Raw genomic sequence first — 25,088 nt, 5'->3', positions numbered from 1 at the left:
ATGCTGTCTCCGTGGTTGTATGGAGTTTTCTCCGGGTCCTCCGGTTTTTCCCTCATTTAAAAACACGCGTTTAGAGTATTTGGCTGCTATAAATGTCCACATGATAAGCAACTCCGTTTAGCTATCATTTATGGCCAGGTTGCTTCTAAAAAGAGCTGTGTAACTCAGTGGGCCTTGCTTGGTGAATTAAAAATAGTCAAATAGTTGATGTTTTTTTTAATTGAGCAAGGTTATACGAGCTTTGGGAGAAGAGGATGAGAGGGTATTCCTATGTCGGGCTGTGCGTGTGACTTGCAGTGCAGTGAGTGAGTGGGTGTGTTGTTGTGACCTGCAGTGTGGTGGTTGAACACTGTGGATGAGAAGATACGAGTCAGTCTGGTTGACTGACTTGTGGGCGGAGGAATGAATGAGTGAAGTTTGTTAGAACACAAAGAAGAGCGATAGAGTAATGGAGCTGGTTGTCATTCTTATAACGGGGGATTGATATCCATGAGATGTGAAAAATAATACCCCCGTTGTTTCATAGTTAGGCTGTTATTTTAATTTGTAATTTCAGCAAGTGGGTGGTGGAGCAGTGGCACAGTGGTTGGTGTCATGCACTGTGAACACCGCCGATGTTGACCAAGGCTAACATCAGTGGCGAGCGATGCCTAAACTGTTTCTGGACACACCAATTTGACCGACCGACCACGCTGACCAGCTTGGTGAAGTATGGTCACAGAACCCCCCACAGCGTGGCGAGGTCTTCATCCCACAGCGGATTGGCAAAGGGCGGTAGATGATTATTATTTCTGGTATTTGATGAAAGTGAACAACAATACACGAGTGTAATTGGAGTGAGTCTCGCCTAAACCGAGTACCTGGTGCGGTGTGTAGTAAAAATCGCCACTGAGGAGACAAAGGCGGCCGGGCGTGGTGCTGGCCACCCCACGCCCTCCTGTGCTGTGCCGGCCTTCACAGGTGCTTGCTAACAGCACTTGCCCCAACAGTCTGTTAAAGGCTATACGGGGGATCTTTGTCTTTGTTTACAGGATCGAAACGGGGAGCCGGGACACTTTGGCAACACCGTCGAGGCGGTCACGGCCACCTCGTTGCTCGTGACCTCCGTGACCCCGGAGTCCTTCCTGCTGACCCGGCGACCCCCGACCCCGGGTAACGTGCAGAGCTCCTGCCGCTCGTGCCGAGGCACGGGGGCGGCGCGCGCACCGCCGGCGGAGCGACGCATTTCACTCGTCGTCATCGTCGCCACGGGCAATCATCTATCCGCACGCCAGATGAAGGCTTCTCTAACCCGTCATCGCCGTCGTCTCTTGCGGTCTTGCGATGACGACGGCTTAGAGATGCCGTAATCCAGCAGTGGATAGGTCGTAACTCATGATGATGATTAATTTTATATTTTCATCATGTTTATGTTTGAAAAGAAATATAAATCTGTAATTGCTCGTTAGGTCCTGTCGCTCGCGCGTGACGATACATCTAATTTGGTGAATAGTGTCTAAGGAGACAAGAGAGCTGGATATGCAAGGAAATCGAGGGATGAAGAGCCGCGTGCCATTTCCCCCACGTTGACACTCCCACGCACGCTCTGTTCCCGAGCAGGGCCCCCGTGTGAATCGATTGGTGCTCTTGAGCGGAAATCCCCGTTATGAAAGCGCCATTTCACGATCTCTGCCGTGAAGCATCGTCTCACTGTCCAGCCTGACGTGCGGCCCCAACGCGGCAGCTCTCCGTGCCGACAAACGGCGTCGTTCTCGGCTGCAGATTAAACGATGGGTTGTTTTTTTTCCCCCCCCGCCACGCCAGACCACGCACTCAGGTGCCAGGTTCAGTTGGACCAGGGACCCTGCCGCAATTTCACCTCCCGCTGGTACTACAACGGCGACGCCAACGCCTGCGGGAAGTTCTGGTACGGAGGCTGCAAAGGAAACGACAACAACTTCTTGACCTCCGAAGAGTGCCAAAGGACGTGCATCGGGTCTCAAGGTGGGATCCTTGAGCAAAGCCGCGCACACCCGGAATGACGCTAACGGAGCTTGCCCCAATACCGTGCTCATCTCGTCAAGGAGCATAAACTATCACGCAAACCCCGGTCATCCTCGCAAGAAGCGGCCTTCGGCCAGCCATCGTGCTGGCCATTGTGCTGGCCACACCATCCCCTCACGTTCTGTGCTGGCCTTCATCGGTGATTGCTATCTGCACTTGCCTCAAAAGTCTATTTCGACCATGTGGAGAATCTTTGTGTGAGAGTGTGTGTGCGTGCACTGTGCTACAAACCCGGCCATCTGAGTCAGTTCCCGCTCAGGACTGATAACCATGGCACATATTGGAACCAGTCCTGGGCCTCCCTGGTGTGGTGTACAGACATCAGCACTGGGAAGACAAAGGTGGCCAGGCATGGTGTTGGAAACCCACCTCCCTCCTGTGCCGAGGCAGCCTTAATAGGTGCTCACTAAAAGCATATGCCCCCAAAATTCTGATGAAGGCTATACGTTTGCATGCATGCATCCATGTACATAGCCAGGCACAAGCATCGAGGCGACATCACCATCAGTGGGTGGTGAATGGTGTCGGTTGTTGTTGTGCGTCCATGTGTGAGCATGTGCGCGTGTGCGCGCGCGCGTTCATGTGTGTATTTTTGATGTCTGCGTAAAAGGCGGTAAACATTAGATGTGACAGAATCTATCGTGCGCGGGCGTGGGGGGAGAGCATCCCTTGATTGATCGCGCCTCTGTGTTCGTGTAATTCCAGGGTTGGGGCCAGATGGACGGTGAATCTCAAGCAGCAATCACGCAGCCCGTGCCCCCCCCCCCCGCCCGCCCCCCACAGGGGAGGGGAGCGAGGCAGTGAGGCGCCGGCCGTGTCAACGTCTCCCCACAACCGGCACTCGCGTTAAACCGAGCTCGTAATTCCTGGATGTCGACGAAAAGATTTGCGAAGCACGACAGAGCACTCAGGTTTCGTCTCAACGACCACAGCCGTTCGTGTCACTTTTCGAAACGCCGCACATGCTTTTTGCGCGTGTGCGGGTTTTTACGGAGTGGGGGGGAGGGGGGTTTACATGAAAACTAAAATAACAATCCTGTGTTTCACTATCCACCAGAGGACTATATAGTTTATATTGGATCGTAAAATGGGCATTATTGTCCTTGCTCAGTCGATGCAAATATTAATTGCGTAAAGGCACTAAAGCAGTATTTAACCACGTAATAATATCTCCCGACCTCGAAACAGAATGATTACAGCTGTCGCGCAGAATTCTGCAATGGGTGCTCAATGCTGTGATTTCAGTTTGAGGTCTTGTGTAATCTTGCGGAAGCTTTCTATGGCTCCCCTCCCGTAATCTCCTCTGTACGCTCTGCACATTTCTCAGGATGCCACCGGTATTTTGGCCATTGTCTTAACGTGCAAAAATTCGATGCCTCTACAGTGTTTGGGGAAAACTGTACAATGCAGCAGGCCATTGGAAAATGTATGAAATCCTCTTGGTTGTTGTGTTTTTTTTATTGTTGTTGCATTCTGGGATGATTATTGGCAGGGGTTACTATTTTTTTATGATGATGCTGAAGAGGGGGGGGGGGATGTTCAGTGTAGTGTGAGAGTGTGTGCCCAAACGGTTTCAGATAAGCCATTGATACATTGCCCAGAATTAATCACATGTACTGTTAATATCATTACAAAGGCTGCGTTAAAGCAATAATTGCATAACAAAGAGTGACGATGATACAAGCTGTAAGAGATTACGCGATTGTTCAGGAGGGCTACATTTGTGCAACGTCGCCCTCTGTAGACTGCGGTGCTACGCTGTGGACAGCAGAGGGTAGTGCTGCAACATCCATTGTTGTACCATACCTCGATGGTCCCCAACATCTATGCCCCCTGCCTTCAACCTGCACTAACCAAATTGGTACAGGCCCCCATCCAGCAGTGGATTGACAAATAAGGCTGCTGTACGTGAACTGTTTAGGGTTTTTGGTCCATTGGGTTTTGTATTTTGACATTATAAGGCCTAAGGACTGATGAAACATCTTGAGCCAACAGAAACCTCGCAAAATTAACGCTCATATTGCGTTAGTGTCTGACAACAGTGTGGTGGGAGCCGATTCTAGAGAACTCAATACAATTAGTGAGAAGACATTTGATTTCAAAGCGTCCACACGTCTCCCACCAATCGGAACACACTTAAAAAGGCCTTTAACATTCCCCCAATACACTCTGTCCATCATAGACAGTGTGATCTACTTACAATTTTGATATATTGCGGTTTTATCACGTTAAGGCCGGCGAATACAGGGGCCACCACGCTAATTGTTCCGCCTTTGTCAATCCATCAATTGCTGGAATTATTTCGAAACTGAAACTTCACCATTTTATTTTATTTTACCATTTCAGGTCCACTGAGTTATATAGCTCTTATTCAGAAGTGACCTGGCCACAAATGATAGCTCAACGAAGTGGCTTATAACATGACAATGTATTGCAGCCAAATACTCTAAATGCATGTTGATTCTAAACTTGGAGGGAAAATCAGAGGACCCGGAAAAAAAATCCACGCGACCATGAGGAGACCATGCAAATTCCAAATATACAACAGGCGTCGGGGTCGGGATCGAACCCATGCCCTCCTGCATACCAGGCGAGGTAGTTAATATCCCGTGGTACCCCACGGTGGCGAGATGTCACCGAGGCCCTGTCCCGCGACTGAATTCTGGAAAGTATTTCCCTGCCTCCCTTCCCTCACTCACTACCGTTGAGGGCAGTGGGAAGGATTGTGGGAGGTGGGAGGGGGGCGGGGGGTCTGAGGATCTGGGAGTTGAGGGGGGGCAGGCTCAGAAAATATCCCATCTAAAAACTAGGCCCCGCCAACACACACGTCTCTTGTAACCAATCATGTTCTGCACCAGACCAGGGTCATAGAAGTCAATGGGATATCTAAAATTGGATCACCCCCTACTACCAACAGCAATCAGCGAGAACATCCTCAATAACAATGCACGTGGCTGCATGCCGGCTTGTATGTATGTTGAACTTCGTTCGCACCGTACGGAGCGAACCACAATAAAGGGACGCTCATGCAAAGTTGAAAGCCATTTACATTGATTTGGCTTTTCGCCGGGCTGTGTGATCACAAGTTCCTACTCGGATCGTTAAGAGTTGTACCAATGTGAACAAAATGTGTTCCATATGTATTGCTATTACACGTACCATAAGTCATGTACAATACTCTTTGATGTGTGTGATAAATAAATAAAGGATGTACACACGTTAACAATTTAAAGGCCTGTTTTGCACGTGCCAATGTGCATGAAATACCATAGCAAGGATCGTCACGCATCTAGTAACTTTGGCATCTGTTGGACAGGTATTTTCCTCTTTACATTTAACTTTCGTTTAAAATATAGCACGTAAAACAAAACAATAGAGGAACGCATTTTTTCCAAAAAATTCAGTAAATCAATTTTGGCCAAACAGGACCCAAAGTATGGCACTTGATAATTCCTTGAAAAAATAGTGAAAGATTCCACAGACAGTATAGTTAATGCCCCGGTTTACGTCGGGGATGCGTTCCTGAAGTGTGCGCCGAATATCGAAATAGCGTGTGTTTTGGCTATCCCAGTGTTCTTCATTGCAAGGCCCGCGAGCCACTTGCAGCCCTTGACGTGTGGCCCCTGATCATATACACGTGAATACACCCCTTCACGCTGTCAAACCCAATGAGTTCAAATGTGTGGCGGCTCTCATACCGATGTCTAATCGGCGAAAATATTCCTCCTTTGAAAATGAGTGCAGAACGCTGCTCTACATGGTTTTACCCGAGGCCTGTTTTTTGGAACTACGGGGGTGATGTTTCGGCTTTTGGCGGTCTGCCGCTGTTCATACTCTCATCTCCGTGTCAAAAAGTAGAGCCGTGAGAGTGCTGCATCTGTTGGACGGTGTGAATGAATCGTCTGTGGGAACAGTGTATTTAGGGGCCATCCATTTAGTACGTACGCATGGAGGGGGGAGGGGTGGTTCACCCAAATGCGTATGCCTGCATATGGGGGGGTCTGACAATGTACGTACACATAGGAAAGGGGGGGGGGGTGAAGCCTCGATAATAATTTGTCTACATTGGCCTTCAAATGAGCCACAGTTCAGTTTCTTCAGCTGTCACAGACAACAAGTCCTGCCGGGAGAAGTGGGACTGTGGGAGAGGTGTCACTTCGTATGTCACCGTGCCCCTGACTGCAGCTATCACGCAGCAGCTCGGAAAAATAAGTGGCCAAGGTACACAACTTAATTTTGTAATGCAGCCGGCGGTGGACTATCTGCTTACTTAAACACGTTAATATTATTCATCCTTGATCGTCTCTGCGTGGATTAAATATCGTCCGTTCTATAGGATTCGGGGGGGGGGGGGGGGGGGGTGTAAAAAGTACGCGTGCGTACAGGGAGGGGGGGGGGGGGTCAGGTTGACAGATTTTTGCGTCCCTACTAAATGTATGGCCCCATAAATCGCGCATGTTTTTAGCCATGTCGTTTTGTGTGGTAATGTAACACTCAAAAGGCACATTAAACATACTGTACTCAAAACTAGCGTACAGCACTAAACTTTAACACAAATGATACAGGTCACAATACGATATCGTACACAATAAAATCACCAAATTACTGAACATAAATAATATATTGGACTCCACAGTACAGTACATTTCTATGAGCGACGCAAAGTGATATTACAGGGAAGGTGATGGCTCAAGCGGCAGGGATACGAGAAAGGGTGGATGATGCCGCCAGCTCCGTGCGGGTTGAGGTGACGCAAATCAATTAGTGGGTTTAATAAAGTGACGACGGATTTGCGAAACGCCGTTAAAGGGGGGGGGGGGGGGAGACATAAATCGGGTTATTAATATATTTAGCATACTCAGCCTAATCACAATCAAGGGTTTAATGCCTCTTTTGATGGCCGATGATAAAACTGGATCATACTCTGCAGTAAATTTGGGTTGGTCTAGCAAACGGCAGCAGTTTCTTGGATCTAATACATATAGCACCGAGGTAGTCAGTGGCTCGGGGGGGAGGGAATACCGTGTCAGCGCACTGAGCTGGCACTAATGTGGTCATTGGTTCAAATTTGGGATTCAGCCACCCACGAGCACACTAGGTTCTGAAGCAGAGTGAATTGATGGGTCTCAGTCTGGTCACCAATGACTGACAAACATGGTTGACATCGCACGAGTTTTTAAAGCTAAACATTACGATAGCGGGGTACGCGAGGAGGTGCACCACCACATGTGGATAAGAAACAAATGGATGGATCTGAATGGTGTGCGGTCATCTTCAGGAGCCTGTTCTCTCGCCATGGGGTGATGGTTACACCACTTTCTGCGAGAGTTCCAAACGGTAAAGGTCTTCGTCTCATAGCATGCAACTGGGGAAAGGCCAAAACAAATTCTGGGTCCCGACGTTAACGCGATTGCCAAGCGTTATTACATCCACCTGGATTTAGTGTTCCGATAAAATTCAACCGCTGCCCACCATGGAGGTCACAGGCCGTTCAGGTCTTCCACAGGGACATGCGAATTTGATCACATTGTACGCACCACTTGTAAACAGCATCGTCCATGGAGATCGCGGCGACGCAAGTGGCATTCACCTTGCGGAGGGACATTCACGTCTAGGTGTATGCACACACGCGCGTGCCGATGACAAAAGTGCGGCGAGCAAAACAGCCTGAAACAAAAGTTCTTTAATAATATCAACAACATACACCGATTAAATTGATCCATTTGATTGTGCGCAAAGTAAAGCCGAACTTCTCGATCCAACCGTGTCTCTCGCCACTGGGCGAGATGAGTCTGTCCGCGTCGCACAATCGCTCTTTACAGCCGTACCTTTCTTTATTACAGTAATGACTCCCGACACACTAGAACAGCAATCGTCGCGAGGTACGAACGCTTCCCCCGTGGAATCGCATTATCGTTCTGCAGACGCATCGTAAAGCGCAAAGGGGGGGACTGGGCAATGGGGTAGACACAAATGGGATACCGGGTTCCTAGAATGAGCAAATGATACATGTCCACCATGAAAAGACGCACACCCAACAGAATTGGCTTCTCTTGAGTGGTTTCGCTCTACGTCTCAAACTCTGCGTGCAACAGGCGACGCTAAAGCAGCACAAGGGCAACTGCAGCTGCACAAAACAACGGCTTCCATACTCGAGAGGCATTTCTAAAGTGTTTCACCACACACCTGCCTTCCGTTACCTGTCACCAGTCACCTCGGCGCGGGGATTTAGATGTGAACAGGTGGACACGTGTCGCAATACCCATTGTTACCAACTTCGCGATTGTGGCTAGATTCAGCTGATTTTTTTTTGGTTTCCCTAGCAAGACAATTGTCAAGGCAACGATAGCGACAAAACTATGGACTTGTTGGGATGAGGATACTATTCCAGGTCTGTATTAAAGATCCTGTATCAGTTTACGATGCTTAATACTTGGTAAAGTGTGTTATTTTGTCTTTGACTTGAGAAATCGACCTAGGGACTTTAGGGGGTTGGTTTGGTGACTTTCTACTTAAAGGAAATGGCAACACAGGCAACACCATGCCCACATGAAACGTTTGTTATCAATGTTATCACATTATGCAGGCTGGGTCCCATCAAATGTTATTCAAATTAAGCATATGTTGTGTAAAACGTTATGCTCCCATACACTTATATGTTAATACAAACGTATCGTTTTACAGCCAACTTTTTGTCAATACACGACGACTGTTTTCAACAGCCCAAAGGATGAAAATTCCATCTACCGTACGAGCAAAAAGGTCAACTTCTGTGCATAATAATTGACGGCGGGATAAACATATCCACAGCTGTTTGTGGAATTTGTATTAAAATATTTTAATCTCGCTCGCTCGCTTTTGAGCGTTGTTCAGCGTTTAGTTGACGGACCGAGCCTAAAACCGCAGCAATCAAGGCTTTAAAGCCACTGTAATAAATTCACCGAAGACCAATGCGCAGAGCTTGAGCGGCCATGAAATTACGCGCCGTTTTGCGATTCTCGGCGCAATGCCAACATTGTGCAAGTCAAGAAATTACAACCGTGGCAGAAGCCGGCTAACCACGGCATGACTGGGCGTTGCTTTGTCGCTAAGCAGAATTTGCAACGGGTTCTCGAAACTGCTCACGCTACACCAGGGGTGAACAACATGCGGTCCTCCCCCACGAGGCCAGGGCTTAAATTTCCGACGGAATAGTTTCTGGGTCGCTGGTAGACTTAAGGTGACACGTGGGCTGGTCGCCACAGCCCTAGTGAGAGGTATACTTAGATGTGGTGTGCCGCGTGTGGATATACTTTTCAGGTTGCCAGCCCAGACCCTGTTGAATTTAAGCCCTGCGTGCAATACTTTAAGTTGTGCATCCCTGCTTTACATGATGTCCACTGTAACATTTGTAAACGTCAAAGATCAGCAAATACAACTTTGTATCTCTATTGAACACTCATGTTACATTCCATTGTATAGCTTATTCACGATTAGATTTGTCATTTTCAGACATCCAGATCTAGAATACAATGCCTTCTCTTAAGTCTTATCAGCAATAAATACTTTTAAAAACATTCTTAACGTACTATCTTGCAAGATGGGATGCTTCTCCTTCTGACAAAATATGGCCAGTGTACAGCAAAATACCTCTCTGAAACCCAGTGTGTATAAAGTTTTATTTATTGCTAATAAATAATCACACTATTTAAGTTCATTTCGTACACACTACGTAGGTGATTGAAATAGGCATTAATATGTTGACAATTAATTTACGTGTCTGGAATTGATGCCTTAAAAAACAATGGTAAAGGCAAAACCTGCTTGTTTTTACGTTGCATTTAAAAAAAAAATCCATCACATGAATCACACTTCCTGCCACCTTTATACTGAATATTTCATTGCCCAACTACACACCCTGTGATATAGCCACTTCATGCATTTTGCGATGAGCACTCGGATAATTACAAGAGTAAACCAGCTCGGGCGGAATGCATCTACTGCGAAAAAAATCACAAATAACCTACACCTGACGGACACTCCCACGACATACCACAGCAGTGCTATGCAAGCAACACATGGATAGCCGGCAACAGTAGGGCGAGAAGAAAGAGCAGGGCAAATGCGAATGAGGGAAGGGGGGGGGGGATGTGGGGGGAAAGTCTCAGGCATACACACAAACACTGGTACACTGCTAATTTTTCTTCATTTAAAAATAAACACTGGGCACCACCTTAAATAAAGCGTGGCACAAAGAGGATAAGGGGGGGGGGGAGGAGGAGGAAGAGGACGTGAACCACTTGCACCGTGGGCCTGAGCAGAGGGCATTGAGAGCAGGACCGAAGAGAGGGGAGGTGGGGGGGTGCAGGACCGTAATGGAGTGGAGGAGAGACAGCTGGTTTGGTTGTCAGGCGGTTGTGTGGAGCCCCAGTCCGGGACCATGCGAGGCCGCTGCCCCCGCCGCCGCCGGCATCTCAGTGCTCGTAGGCTCGCGCGGTCGCTCCCGCGAGCAGGTGGCCGTTGGTGCCGTTGGCGCTGCCCGCGCCATTGCCCGCGCCGTTGCCCGTCCCGCGCGCCGTGCCTTTGGCCCGGTCGCCCGTTCGCTCGTCGTCGTCTGAGCTGCTCTCGATGTCGCTGCGGTCGTCCTTGGATACCTGCGAGAGCCGCAGTCGACACGACGACGAGGGGTGTTGGCAACGAGGGCCCAGGTAGTCCCGGCGAAGGGTGTGGTCAGAGTATAAGGGAGGGGGTAAACGTGTGGAGTGTAAGGGACTACACGTGACGTCTGTGGGTATACCGTACGTGGAATACATCAGGGGGTATACGCGTGAAAGCGAAATGGGTGAACAGTGGGAATAAGAGTCGTGAATAAAAACATTGAGTGCAAAGATGCAATCAGAGGTTTAGTGTCAAAATCAAGTGCCCTGGTTTTTTTTTAAAGTGATATAAGTGAACACCTAGTGAAAGCGTGCTAGAGCTGTTAGCATGCACACCATATAAAAACTGAACGCCAACAAGTACTGCTTTTTAATAGTGTGAAATAATTGATAGAATCTCACCATGTCAGTATGTTTTGAGTATTTCATGAGAGATCTTGCTCTATTTTTTAAATTAGAGTGATACTTTAACCGAGCCAGGTGGCTTCGTAGGACGAGTGAGCGGTTCGTATTCGGAAGGTTGTGGGTTTATATTCAGGTTGGGGGTTGATTCAGCCCATCAAGCACTGCGTGGACAAAGTCAACAAACGGGAGTTGGCCTCTGGATCGAATCTCTGCTCCCGTAGGAATGTATCATTTCAACCAACCACTGGCTCGGGGCTGTAAAGGGGAAATGAGCACCGCCCTCAATGCTCGTTTGAGCTGGAAAAAGACTTCTTCCTTTTGACGGTAATTCAATATTATTGCTAATTGTGCAAACACACAAATGTCTGTCACGTGCAAATGATATATTTCACAGGCTTCAACGTTCATTTGCTAACGTTAACAAGCGTGCTGTAAACGCGGATGTGACGGGTAATGGCTGGCAATAAAATCAGGGCTTTCGGGGCGAATTACTTCGTAAAAAGCAAAAGTCCCTGGCGGCCTGTACACCTGGTAGAAGTATGAAAAGTTAGATTTTGACAACAGGGTGTGACGTCAAGGTGTGATTATGATCAAGGGTGATGATGAGGTGCTTTTTAACCCACAATGGCAAATGGGATTAGCAAGAATGAGATAAGTATTTACGTGCAACAATGAGGTAGCTTGCACCAACTGCACTGCAACGAACAACATCAGCAGAGGCTCACACAATCGGAATGCTGGAGTTTAAGCCTTTGAGATAAGGGCGAGCTTTTTATGGTAATGGATCTGTAAGCAATGCAGTCACAAATACATGCACAGAGGTGAGAGAATGCCACAATAAGAGCGGCCTGGTCCACTGCCCTCTGAGCAAAGTTGGCGCCTGGCATAACTTACATGCAGCGAGTCCCATCTCCCAGACTTCCAGAAGAGAGGAGGGGTAAGAGGAGGAGGGGGGGGGGGGCAGCACAGGTATTAAACAGGTCCGAGGAAAGCCATAGCGAAAAAAAAAAGATAGAGAAACAAGAGATCTGCAACACCGCGTCAGCAGGCAGAAAAAAACCCACAAGACGACTACGAACGTAGACTGAGGTTTTGACACAACATGAAAGACACAAGCGGCAGTGTGGAGAAGAGGGTTTAACGCTCGCGACAGCAACAAAATACTGATTTGTGTACATGGGGCTCAGCCCGAGGAAGTTTCAAATGTAAAGATTTTTTTGAGGCCAAGCACAACCAACTCATTTGTAGCACTGGATAATGTGCGCGTGATGATATCCGTCTAAGGAGTGTGGTCAGTATTTGTGTGTAAAAGGGCTCGCGTACGACTGTGTAATAGTATGTATGTGCACGTGCAGACACTAAATGGACGTGTACCCTTGCACAAGTACGTACCTTGCCCTTACGCAGGAGCTTGCAGGCGATGCGAAGTATGAGGTACGACCAGATTACGTGTAAACACTGCAGTAAAACCAATAGCCCCACAAACACCCACCAGGATGGATACGGCCCCACAATTTCCCAGCTTTCAAACATTGTGCTCCGCACAGGCCTGGGCAGAGCAAGAAAAGAAAACAAGAATAATTTGAATTAGCAGGTAGAAACAAAGAGACAAACAAAACTTGCATCATGCCAAGCATTCACTCTTGCCAAACCCACACCTGTTTAAATGTTATTCAATGCATTCATCCTTTTAGAGTTGGTCACGAAATTGCTTTGACCCTTCTACCGAACTCTTCCCACCCACACAGCAAATATTCATGGGAGGAAAACTCGGGATGTCGCAACAGTCTAGGCGCCAGCTGTGGCAAGACGTTAATTCACTCGTCTCAATCAGTAACATAACACAACGCGCACAGCAAGAAGCGCTCTATTGTGCACTTGTTGTGTTGAAGATGAATACATGATGTAAACTGCATTTTTTTTTAAGTAGCAAAAAAAAACTAGGGCCAGCAAAGACACAAAAACACATACAAGTCAAACAAAGACCGTGGCTGTCACTTGTGTTGGGGGAATAAGATGGTACTTGGTGCACTCACCAAAATGGGAACAAGCCCAGCCTTGTCACAAAGAAGACCAGGGCAAATAAAATGAAAAGAAGGTCGCAGAGCTTTTGGTATCGTGCGTAGTTTGCCATCTTGGCTGCCTGCAACGCATAAAAAAGGAAAAGCATTGAAGTTACAGTGTCTAGTAATACTAAACGTGGGTTAGAATTCTTCACACACTTACGGTCAAAGGTTATGGCATAAAAGTCAGCTGGTACACGGTGAAAAGAATACGTTGGCTCTGCCTACGAGAATTCCGTAGGACAGGGGGGTTGGGAACCTACAGCACCACAAATTCATCTTGTACACCCTGCGATCACACAAGATGTGCCACTTCGAAACGGCCACCAAACAAACATTCATCCCTTACTGAGAGTACCTTTGCTGCGCTGATTGGGTACTAGAGAATACTATTATCGACCTCGCAACAACACTGTTTAAAATGTTTGCACCCTGAGTAACTTGTGCGAGTGCAAAAGCATCATTGCATTCGGTCGAAATTTTATTTTTTCATAAGAAAGCCTACGTGCGTAAGCCTGTGTTAAACTGATTTTATTTTTTGCCTCAATACTGGATAACGGATGCCACTGTGGTGTGACAGTGCACTGCACTTGCAATCAAGAGGTTGCCGGTTCAATGCGATCTTCCTGCGCCGCATTTGAAACAATGGCCGAGTTTCCTAAATCCACCCGGCAGTATAAATGGGTACACAGGTGAACGAGTACACAGGTATCCAGACTGCTGGCATTCAAGCAGCAGGTTGCGGGTGGTGGGTTAAAGTGTGGGTAGTGCCACCTCTCCCAAGACATCTGGTCGATGTGAGGTTATGTCAAAATATCCTCTAAAGGGCCTTCTGCCAGCAGTAGCGAGGGCAAGCGATTGCAGGGCTGCACCTTTGCCATTTTTTCGTGTCAATGTGTGGCCACCTGCTAAAGTCCCATTCGGACGTCCGAAAGGAAAAGGCTAAAGCCGCCGTTTTCAAAGGACAACCGCATTGAGAGAACAACTCACCTCGAGGAGGAAGTCGGCAGCGTCGTGCATGCACAGGATCACCGAGCCCATGCGCACCATGTTGACGATGTACGAGAAGGAGATGAGACTCACGGTGATGAGGTGATGCATGAACATCATGAAGAAGTCCTTGACAAAAACACACAGGCGGGGAATCAAGACACACCGCCCGACTGTCCTTCACAATGCTCGCCAATCACGGAGCAAAAGCAGGGTCAGGACAGAACAAAAATATCCTAAACTAAAAGACCCTAGACTACGATCAACTGTAATGCAATGGAATGGAAATCATGAAAATCTCGTTTTAATATTTTCTTTGCATTTAAAAACAACAAATTAATGAGCCAAGTTGCTTCACATCGTAAAAAGGCTGCGCAAATACAATTTCAAGCGACAGCAGAAACTTAGCAAAGCATTGATCTAATACAGGAACACTCGACTTTGAGTAAAAAAAAAATAGGGTGATGTCATTCACTTAAACAACCTTGGCCCAGGCACTTCCTGGCATCTCTGTTGAAATGTTATCTGTGATTTAATTCGCATCCGAATGTCACATATCCACATTACTAAACGCCAAATAGTAAAGCCTTTAAGGGCTTATCGCGGTGAATGTGTAAAAAGTTTAACGAAATTTAGCAACATTACAGCAATCACCGAGAGGGAGTGATCAAAAGACTAACTTATGTGCACACTTAATATGGGGGCAAAAATTTGAATGTGAAAATTTAATAGCATCCATTACATTCAAATTATATCGCTGTAACTGTAATAATTTGCAATGCCGCATATACAGTTGAAGCTCATTAATAAGTAGACAATACGTTCACCAATTAAGACAACAATTTTTTACACAGAAAAGTTACGTGCTTACATTTGGCTATAACATGTCGTTGTCTAGTCTGAACCAGTGAACAAACATACAAATCTTATTTATGAGTGTTTAAAGTAAGTCTATGCTATATGGCCAGTTTTCAACACAGGTTGATGTATAGCTTGCAAAAATGTTCCAATGCCTACTATATAACTGTCCCCAAATAAGAAGCTACACAAACACAGTGTGAGTTACACTCACCCCTGTTATCTTACCCGAGTTAAGTTTTAACCGAGTGACGAATATTGACTTAAGAGCAGACAGATTGACCCATTTAATCTATTGTCAAGCAAGCAGTGCTCAGTACCAACAAAACGATGCGTTTATTCAGAAAGATCATATCGTAAACACTTCCTGAAAATGAAATAAAATAGCACTCAAACACTATCAAGTTCATATTTATGTCACCATGTAAAATAATATGATATTATGTAAACACACCCGATCCACTTAATGAAATGAATGGTGAATGTGTCGAGTTTTTGTGTTCATTGTGCTTGTGCACCACTGCAACGCAGCAGCATCACGAAATAATTTGCTTAATAATGAAACGCTGTCCAGTATTCGATGGCAACTGTAGATAATAGGGTGCCAGTGGAGAGATGTTAACTCCCTCGCCTGGTATACAGGAAGGTTGGGAGTTCGATCCTGACCGTGACGCCTGTATATTGGAGTTTGCATGTTCTCCCCACGGTCGTGTGGATGTTTCTCAGGGTTGTCCGGTTTTTTCCTCCACATTTAGAAACATGCGTTTAGAGTATTTGCCTGCTATAAATTTGCACATAAGCCACTTTGTTGAGCTATCATTTGTAGCAAGGTGTCTTCTGGAAAAAGAGCAGTGTGCTTTACCTGGTAAAATAAATAAAAGTTTAGTTTAGATTTAATCTTGATTTTAAGCGTTCGTGACTGCAGGAATTCATACTCTTTGGTTCTTTCGGTAAAGTCACTTAGATAGAAAAATAACTAATAGATCACGACGTTTCGATAGCAACACAAGCCATCGTCTTCAGGTGAAACAATACAGCAGGCGGACTGCTGAGGCAGGAGGAAATGTAGCGAGAGAGCTACTGCAACCAGAGGTTATAGACGTTTGTGGTGGGTTCAACCCAAGGGTAAGTGGGCAGGGCTCGGGATGGAATTTGCAAGTAAATGTAAGATCTCAGAACTGGCCTACCTCGGCTAATCCGAGGGGGAAGGGAGGGGGAGGGGCTGCCATAACGGGTGAGAGGGTGGGGGTAAAATTTACAGAGGGAACAAGGTGATAGAAAAAAAAGAGATCAACCGACCCTCTGTGTTGCATTGCATTACACTTCTAATTTTACTAAATTTGCTTTCTCAAACTTTCGATTTTCTTGCTGTAAACCATCGTCTCTCCTCCGGTCACTATGGTCCAGAATTCCACACTGCTCCCTCCTTGTCCCCTCGCTTGTCAGCTGGCCCCGCCTCCCCAGTCCTCTCTCTGCCCCGGCCCCTCCCCCCTCTCTCTATTTAAGGCATCGGCACAGATTCGTTGTCCTTCTGTTTGTCTTGGTGTGTGTGTCGCTCGGTGTGTCTTTGTGTGTGTCTCTGCATGCGTGTCTGCCGATGCTGTTCCCGTGTCTGTGTTTTATCATTCATTCTTACCTGATGATGGTTGCTTGTGTTGCAACCGAAACGTCGTATTCTATTATTATTAGATTTTATTTTCTACGTGACTTTACCAAAAGAACCAAAGAGTAAGTTATCAAACTTGGCAAACTTAGAAATGTAATGCAACTCAGAGTTGCACTATACCTAATTGATCAACGTCCTTATAAAGATTGTTTCACCTGAAGATGATGACTTGTGTTGCTATGAATTCCTGCAGTCCCGAAAGCTTCAAATCAAGATTGAACCACCCTCTACGGGGAAGATTTCCACACAACTCAGACATGACTTCAACCGAGAAGATGGATGCAAAATTTAGCAATCTTTGGAAGGACGTTGATCAACCAGGTAGTGTTAACTGTTGTGTTGGCCGACTCTCTGAGTTGCATTACATTTCTAAGTTTGATTTCTTTTTTCTCTCTATAACCTTGTTCCCTCTGTAAATTTCACCCCACCCTCTCGCCCGTTACGACAGCCCCTCCCCTCCTCGGATCAGCTGCGATCTTACATTTACTTGCAAATTCCATCCCTAGCCCTGCCCACTTACCCTTGGGTTGAACCCACCACAAACGTCTATAACCTCTGGTTGCAGTAGCTCTCTCGCTACATTTCCTCCTGCCTCAGCAGTCCGCCTGCTGTATCGTTTCACCTGAAGACGATGTCTTGTGTTGCTATCGAAACGCCGTGATTTATTAGTTATTTTTCTATCTACGTGACTTTACCGAAAGAACCAAAGAGTATAGTTTAGATTTATTTTCAAACAAGGCTATTCTGAAGTACATTCACCCTATATTTGGAGCAACTCTAAATTTTTTACGATAAGTTAAAATAATTAATAAAAGCGTGCCAAATACAAGGATTGACAAGCTTCAAGAAAGGCTTGTTTTTTAAAAAAACACACCACGATTTAATTACATACACATGCCACCTTTTCTGCCAAGTACACTAAGTATCTTATTGCTCAACTGGCAAGGCTTGCAACACTCACATGACAGACTTTTCATTTCGTTGTAGGGGTGAAAATCCAACAGTGGGTTCATGAGTGAGCAGTGGTGGGTGAGGTTAACATGCGGGCAGATATTCTCAGGCAATGAAGTATTTCACATGCTTGCACTTTGCACTGAGTACTGTTCTTGCAACAAGCTGTGTAAACACAGTGCGATTACCAAGTCTGCGAAACCTTCACCGGTTTAAAACTCTAGCACAGTATATGGGTTCCCATCAAATGAAATAAGCAAGATGCTCAGTTTACAGCTACTTGTGATGTAATCCCTTAAAATAAAATAAACTGGTCTTGGTACCTTTGCTAAATTCCTTTTGCATTTGCGAATGGCAAGCACGGACTTTGACATGTGGAATTCCATTCTTTATTATGTTATACAATGCCTTGTTAAAGTTGTATTGCCTCTCTATTTTTTACTAGAAAACAAATTCCACGAAGAAACCGCTGTTTCCACAAAGCGTATTTATTTTCCCGTGTACTGCACAGAACACTACAGGGCAGGATTTGCCACAAACATTAAAGCTGCAGGGTAGTAATCTTGATTTTAAGCTTTCGTGACTGCAGGAATCCATACTCTTTGGTTCTTTCGGTAAAGTCACGTAGGTAAAAATAAAATAAAACAAATCACGACGTTTCGATCGCAACACAAGCGATCTTCATCAGGTGGAACAACCACAGCAAGAAAATGCTGAAGTCGGCGGGAGAGCTGCCGTGGCAAGAGGTTATATAGGTAAGAGAGGGGGGAGGAGGAGGCAAGGGGGGAGAGAGAGAGAGAGGGTATTACCAATGTACCACAGCAGACTAGGAGCTGATGCTGAACACTTGCATATGCTGCCCTATTCGGCATTTCTGGATTGTGTGTGGAGTCCGGTCACAGTGTGCCACAAGCAAATGAGAGATGAAAACCTGGCTACCCAGGGCCTTTCAAAATTCACTCAGCCTTACTCTCAAGAGCAAGATAAACAAAAACAATTCTAAGAAACCATCATCCATATGTGCCCGCTCACAATTCTGTAGTAAATATTTGGCGACACCGAGATCGTGGCAGTCGTGGAACAACACAAATAAAATAAATCAACATGTTCCTCAATAACACTGCTTTAACTATATATATAATAGGTAGTATGTACTAAGAGGGGCCCATTTCCCAAAACGTTGTCTCTTATATATAATTGACCTTTTAAGGCAGTGTTAATAATGAATGTGTTGAGTTCGTTTCCATTAAATGTGAAATATTTTATCTGGTTTTACTGTACATCTGGGAAAGCTTACACAAAGATGAGATTTATATGGACGAAAATATTTTCAAAAGACCTCATTGCATCCAGGTGTTAACAATGACGAGAAAGCCATCCAGTATGTGCAGTTTTTCTTTGGAGTTGGGCCCTTCCACGTATAAATATGTCTGTAGTCAATGCCTTAAAGAGATTAGGGTTGTATTTGACATGCAGACAGAAAGCTCTGTACGTAGAAGTGGAATCAACCGAGGATGTGGAAAATCAAAGTCTCCTTACCTTCCTCTTGATGTCTGTAAACTGCGAGAACATGAGCGACCAGTAGAAAGCCAACTCCACAATGTAGTAGTACTGTATATCTGAAGGTAGTGGCTGCCAAAAAACACATTTTACCATGTTTATTGAACCAAATAAAGCCAGAACAAAATATTTTAATGCTCCCCTTCAACAACAACAAAACTCGTCAAAAGTAGAAACATTTGCAGTCATTCATAACATTGCACAATGGGTAACTTACACGTTTGAGATAAATAACTCCGAGCGGAAAGGTGACACGAAGCAGTGATTACCTGATAGGGGTGGTTGTACCAACATTGTCGACTGTCCCACACCCAAGTGCTCTGCAACAGGCATCACACGTATACAAGATCACATAAGGTTGTACAAGCACTCCCAACCTTCCTCCACACGACTTTTGTAGAGAAGGCAATACGTGAATAAAGTTTAGCCACGATGAATTATATTTACCAAGAATAAAATGTACTTTGCACCGGTAAATTGGGTGCACAAACAGCATTATAATGTACTTCAACACATCGTGAGGGTTAATGACAAAAAAACACATGAAAGCTATGCTCACCTGTGATAATAACCTCAGTCCGTACACAAATACGTAGAGGTAGAACATGAAGCGCCACCTAAATAACGAGAAAATGAATAAATCCACCGTGCAAAACATATTCGCTTTTAATTGCAGATAAAAACGTCCGAGTGCGCGGCACGGCTGAAATGATGATGATGAATGCTCCCCGCATTCCAGCATGTTACCAGATATTTTTTAATACATAAATTGGTATAAGGAATAGCGCGGGCATGTCTCGTGCATTTAAATAAGGCATGTTAAATAGTGGATTATATGAATGTGCCCTTTAGCCACGGCAGGCCCGACTAATCGGAATGCGTGATTAAAAACTAGAGCTGGCAGGCGGGTATGGTTCTGGCGCTTCATTAAGGCTCAAATTAGGACTAGTTTAAAGTGCAATTTCGCAGCGCGGTAAGAGATTCAAATACAGATTCCTTTGGGCATTCATCAAACCTGACTGCTTTACTATTAATATGGCTAATACCTAAACAGCTTTGCCTATACACCGCACACGAAGCAGAAATTATAACCTGCGTGTATCTTACCCCACAGTAAGCCAGCCTCATACAGAAAATTACCCTGCGAGATGTTGGCAGATGAATGCGGTTACAAAGTTTAGCCAGTGGCACTTCTGGTTGTGCCGAGGTTTGCTCGGCGATGTTATTGCCGCACGTGCATTAACCGTACATGCTCTCACAGAACTTGGCGAGGGGACTAGGCTTCTCCTGGTTGCGCCGGCGACGGAACCAGCGCTGGATGGTCCGCACGTCCCAGTCCAACTGCTTGGCCAGGCCGTCCAAGTGCTTGTCCCCTGGGTTCTGTTGACGAGCAAGCAAAAACATGCATGAAACAAATGATGCAGTCAGAGAATGTGGACAACGGAGGGCAGAGGAGCGACGCTCACAACAACAAGAGGAGCGCCAGGCAGCTGAAATGCAGAAAAAGTTGGTACAGGAGGGGGCACAGCTGGTGCATCTGCCAGTCACCTCATTCAGTCAATTCATGGCACCTGAGTCTGTTCCATGGCCTCCTGTCAGCGAGCCTTCGACACTTCACGTGGCCTCAAAGTGTACCTGGCCTGGCACAAGCGCCGTCGTGACATCACCGCCACTTAGTGGCGAATGTCGGCTGTTGTTATTGGTGGTATAAAAGTGCAAATAAAAAAAACTGCATACCACCCACATTATTGACACGGCCTTTCATCAGCCAAATACGTCGAGAGAAAGTGGAACGCAGGCATTACACCACATATGTGAGTTAAAGACATCATATTGACTGCTGGGTAAGGCGAGTGGCAAAAGAGATGATGGGCTGATGGTCGTGTCTAATGATGCAGTGGCAGCCAAAGGAAGGAAACGTGCCTGACAGTAAGTTCGCCACAGCGATGGTGTGACTAAATCACCGCATGTGCAGGTGCTTAATGAACTGTTGCATTTGCAAGGCCCACGACACATGGTCACAGCTTGGGGAGGAATGCATGCAGCAGTGGAGAGATCAATGTTAGGGCAGCGTTAATGCCGAAGACAGTGCAGACATTTTAGCGTTCGCATGTAAACATTTGTTTTTACCTTATGGCTACCGTTGCTATTTGTGCGGTTAATTAAAATGCGAAAAGAAAATTATCCAAATGAAACGAACTCCTGGCATGCACAATTCACCTTCGTGATGGACGTGAAGACTTTCTCCAGAATTGCATTGCTCTGAGCCTTCCGGGGCCCAGCCGCCTGGATCTTTAGTGCGTACGCACAGGGCCTTGCAATGCACCTACAGTGAAAAGAAACAATTTCAACATTTTCAACAACACAACTCGAATGAAACATTCATACCGTTGAAAGGTCACGCACTGCTCAACCATTAGGGCGTTACTACAATCCCAAAATAAATTAGGCGTCGTGAAGTACTGCAATAACTGCTGCAATTATTATTTATAATTTATTCCACTGTACGTTTTGTTCTGGCTGTGCCAGTGATACTTATGATGTGAACATCATAAAAAATATATAACTCAATTGTGGTTCACTATTACATTATATCTTTAAGCCCTTTGCTAAAATAACACGTCATTGCTTGCAATAAAAACACTAATCCCAGTGGCAGAAAATGTCGCCAAAGACGTTCAAAAATAAGCTGTCAACGGTTGTATGCGCTATTAATTTGGCACGGCTCGGCACAGCAAGGTGGACTGGGACAAAATCCTGGCCTTTCAAAGGCCTCCTCATGGCCACAGCGTTGCATCAGCATGGGCTCAATTAGATGTAACCAAGTGAACAGAAAGTGCAGCTGCACCAATTACGCCACCACTTGACAGAAACAAGAGAGTAAGGCTGTGCCGAGCCACAACTCCCATATGACGCATAAACAACCCCCCCTGGGCCTACAACAAACATCCCCCTAGTGCTAACACCAAGGCTCTACACACGTGAGGATTAACATCCTGAAAAATGAAATGGGCAAGCTCTCTCTGTCGGAACCACATGGGCAAGGATTGGTTGCAGTGAGTCACCGTGGATCACAAATGGACTGCACGTGTCTGAATTCCGAATGTGAAATATCTATATGGGAATAAAAAAAAACATCCAGCAAAACATAGCATTAACTTGAGTTCATTTTACAATGTGTACTCAGTATGGGGCAATTGAAACGCTGTAACACAAATGATGGAATTACACCCCACACGTACAGAAAATGCTATCTTGTCGCCAATTATTTCACGACGAAATTCATAAGATTATAACAACAAATGCTTTATATTGTCAACAACAAAGAGCCTAATAAAACTGACCTCCGCAGATTCCCTTTAAAATCCCCACCGCCCCCCCTAAAGAAATCCCTGGTGTAAATATCAAGACTTCCACTTCAATCAACTCTGCTTGGCTGTCATGACTGCTGAAGAACGATATTGATAATAGTAATTTAAAACTGGCCCGTGACCGAGTGCATCTAGCACAATTCGCTATGAATAGCCCTTGATTGTATTTTATTGGCAGAAGGGATCAAGCCACCATTCAATTAAAGGCAAGAATAATCTTGCATTCCAAAATAGATCATCTAAATGCTTTAAATGCGGAGGTCGTGTTTTTCAGTATAACAACAATGGAGTGCTGTGAATTTTTTTTTCCAAGTGCTATTTTCAGTTACCTATTTAGTATTCTGGGAATAGCTCCTTATTGGTGGTGTTACCTGAAATGTCATCGAGTGTTGTGGACACACGGCAGGGCACAGTGCTGTGGGTCTCACTGTGAAATGTTAACACGCTCGGCTTTATATATATATTTATTTTTTGACATTTTGCCAAGACCATCTTATAAATGGTAAAGCTGCCATCATCTTGTAATAATAATACTGCAGAGGATACACCCGTAGCATGTACTGTATATGACAGCGTATATCCTTCTATATTGCTGTGTGAATTACTGCATATATGTGCAGGATTATTCAAAGATGTGCATCCGATGCAAATTTAAAGCACCCCTGACACAGGAGTACATCGTTCGTACGTGCAGGTTTTTCTTGGCGTAAATCTGTTGTTGTCGACTGTATAATAAACATAGGCCGCGTTTTTATTTTACGACTGTTGTCAATGTCAGCTTTTCCATCGCTGTATCTCATCATCCTTGTCGCAGTCCGCAACCCCAGAGGGTGGCTTGGGTCTGGCCCGTGATGATGGCAGCCCAGTTGGGTTGGTGGGTTGATGTTGGTGGTGGTGGAGGAGGGGGGTTTTGTTGATGGTGGGTGTTGTTTTTGTGTGTGTGTGTGGCAGTGGTTGGTTATGAGCGTGGCTGGATAGTCGTGGTTGATGGGCGCCGACTGACGGGTCACCGACGCTTGATGCAGACGATGGTTGGTAAGCCCCCGCCCGGGTGGTAGTGATAAGAGTTGAGTTGACGTTGTTGATGGTGTTGTGATGATGGTGTTTGGTTGGTAAATGACGATGGCGGTTGATGGGTGGTTGGTGACGTTGGCTGCTGCTGATGATTAATCCATCGGACTCTGTGTAGGTGAGTGATGTGGGCGAAGTTATGCAAGCGAGGGATGTGTCTGCTGGTGTGATGTGATGCCGAATCTGGGAGTGGTTGTTGGATAATTGTTGGTGGAGTGGTGGTGATGGTCGATCGTGGATGTCGGTGGTGATCCTGGGTAGGTGACCAGTCGGTGATAATGGTTGGAAGTTGTTGCTGGTACGCGATAAGTGATGATGATGCTTTGTGGTAGGTCACGATTGGTAAGCGATGAAGATGATCGAGTGGATGATGATCTGTAGGAGGAGGTGGTGGGTTTCGCGAGCGAATGTGGCGGTGAACTGCGCCGGTCATTCATGGTGCTGCTGGCAGCAAGGAATCGTAACTGAACGACGAAGACGACGATGATGAGGACGGTGAGTGATGCTGCTAGGCATGGTGTGCTCGACTCTCTCCTTCACCTCTCAAAGACGATCCGCAGCACGAAGATGCCGAGCGCTAGCGGGAATGCCATGTAGAGGTCCTCGGCTTGAGGGAAAGTCACACCGTCGGGGTTCCTCATGTCGGCCCATGTCACATTGTGAGGCAGCCAGAAGCGCTCGTTCCAGAACCACGCCAGGGCGTTCGCCATCATCACCTCCGCCCGTGACTCCTCCGTCTAAAGCACCACCACCACCTAAAAACTGGATCTAAACGTACTGCCCCCCACCCCACCACCACCTCTTTCTCTCTCTTCTTTCAAACGCCACTAATCTTGCCGGGCAGAGAGACCGACCCAAGCGCAAGCAGCCGCCGGCCACCACGAAAGACAAAGGCAGTACACGCTCAAGAAGCAGAGCAGCAAGCAGCAGCAGAGGCAAAACAAGAAGCAGCAGCAGCCCGAAAGGCTGCTCCACCCCACCAGCGCAGTGTGTGGGTGGCGGGGGCTAAGAGTGGAGGTGGGAGGAGGGGTGAGTGAGAAGGAGGAGGAGGTGGGACAGCTGGGCAAGCCGCCCGCTATGTCGCTGCTATGCTGTGCTGTACACTGCGCGTGTCCCCAGCACCGAAGCAGCTCCACTATTGTCTGCGGCTCCAGCTGAACGAGGCGGATTCCAATCAAACGGAGCCCCGCCCACTCTACCAATAGCCACACCTACTCCATCAATAGCCCCGCCCACTCTACCAATAGCCACACCCACTCCATCAATAGCCCCGCCCATTCGCCAATAGCCCCGCCCTCTTTCCCTTATAGCCCCGCCCTCATTCCGAATAGCCCCGCCCACCTTCGCGAGGCGCGCGCGGGCGCCCCTTTTCTTAACCCCCCCCCCCAAAAACCCCTCTCATTGCAATGGCCCCGCCCCGCAAATTATGCAGATTGCATTTGGTAGCCCGATTGCGCGCGCGATTAAAAAAACG

General features: G+C 46.4%; 2 protein-coding genes across 5 annotated transcripts in view; one reads left to right on the top strand and one right to left on the bottom strand.

The window, feature by feature from the left end:
* LOC144721128 (uncharacterized) overlaps positions 1-3,483 on the top strand; it is a 67,554-nt gene extending 64,071 nt beyond the window's left edge. Inside the window, exons 36-38 of the mRNA XM_078598524.1 lie at positions 1,032-1,152; positions 1,804-1,983; positions 2,749-3,483. Of these exons, the coding sequence (XP_078454650.1) occupies positions 1,032-1,152; positions 1,804-1,983; positions 2,749-2,771 (324 nt within the window). The 3' untranslated portion in view covers positions 2,772-3,483. The remainder of the gene's footprint in view (positions 1-1,031; positions 1,153-1,803; positions 1,984-2,748) is intronic.
* Positions 3,484-7,710: 4,227 nt separating this feature from the next.
* On the bottom strand, positions 7,711-24,778 carry LOC144720860 (ceramide synthase 6-like). Of its 4 annotated transcripts, none has more exons than XM_078597955.1 (11): positions 24,155-24,778; positions 21,393-21,498; positions 20,422-20,552; positions 19,732-19,789; positions 19,442-19,492; positions 19,152-19,244; positions 14,138-14,266; positions 13,121-13,227; positions 12,477-12,633; positions 11,748-11,779; positions 7,711-10,676 (listed from the first exon to the last, which is right to left on the bottom strand). In XM_078597955.1, exons 1-11 carry the CDS (start codon positions 24,325-24,327, stop codon positions 10,430-10,432), a joined length of 1,284 nt encoding a protein of 427 aa, XP_078454081.1. In that variant the 5' UTR covers positions 24,328-24,778; the 3' UTR covers positions 7,711-10,429. The 4 variants fall into 4 exon arrangements, with proteins under 4 accessions (XP_078454081.1, XP_078454082.1, XP_078454083.1 ...); XM_078597956.1 differs by having other exon boundaries at positions 11,748-11,774; positions 24,155-24,777; XM_078597957.1 differs by lacking the exon at positions 11,748-11,779 and having other exon boundaries at positions 24,155-24,776.
* Between the last annotated feature and the right edge of the window lie 310 nt (positions 24,779-25,088).

This window comes from Lampetra planeri, chromosome 10 (assembly GCF_965212315.1).
Source record: "Lampetra planeri chromosome 10, kcLamPlan1.2.h2, whole genome shotgun sequence".
NCBI lineage: Eukaryota > Metazoa > Chordata > Hyperoartia > Petromyzontiformes > Petromyzontidae > Lampetra > Lampetra planeri.
This window is presented reverse-complemented; position numbering and strand designations above follow the sequence as displayed.

Excerpts from the sequence above, each read along its gene's own strand:
- LOC144720860 (XM_078597955.1), bottom strand. The coding sequence starts at position 24,327 with ATGATGGCGAACGCCCTGGCGTGGTTCTGGAACGAGCGCTTCTGGCTG. Across the intron at positions 21,499-24,154 it reads CTGCGGATCGTCTTTGAGAG|GTGCATTGCAAGGCCCTGTG; the intron begins GTGAAGGAGAGA and ends TTTTCACTGTAG. Across the intron at positions 20,553-21,392 it reads TCTTCACGTCCATCACGAAG|AACCCAGGGGACAAGCACTT; the intron begins GTGAATTGTGCA and ends GCTCGTCAACAG.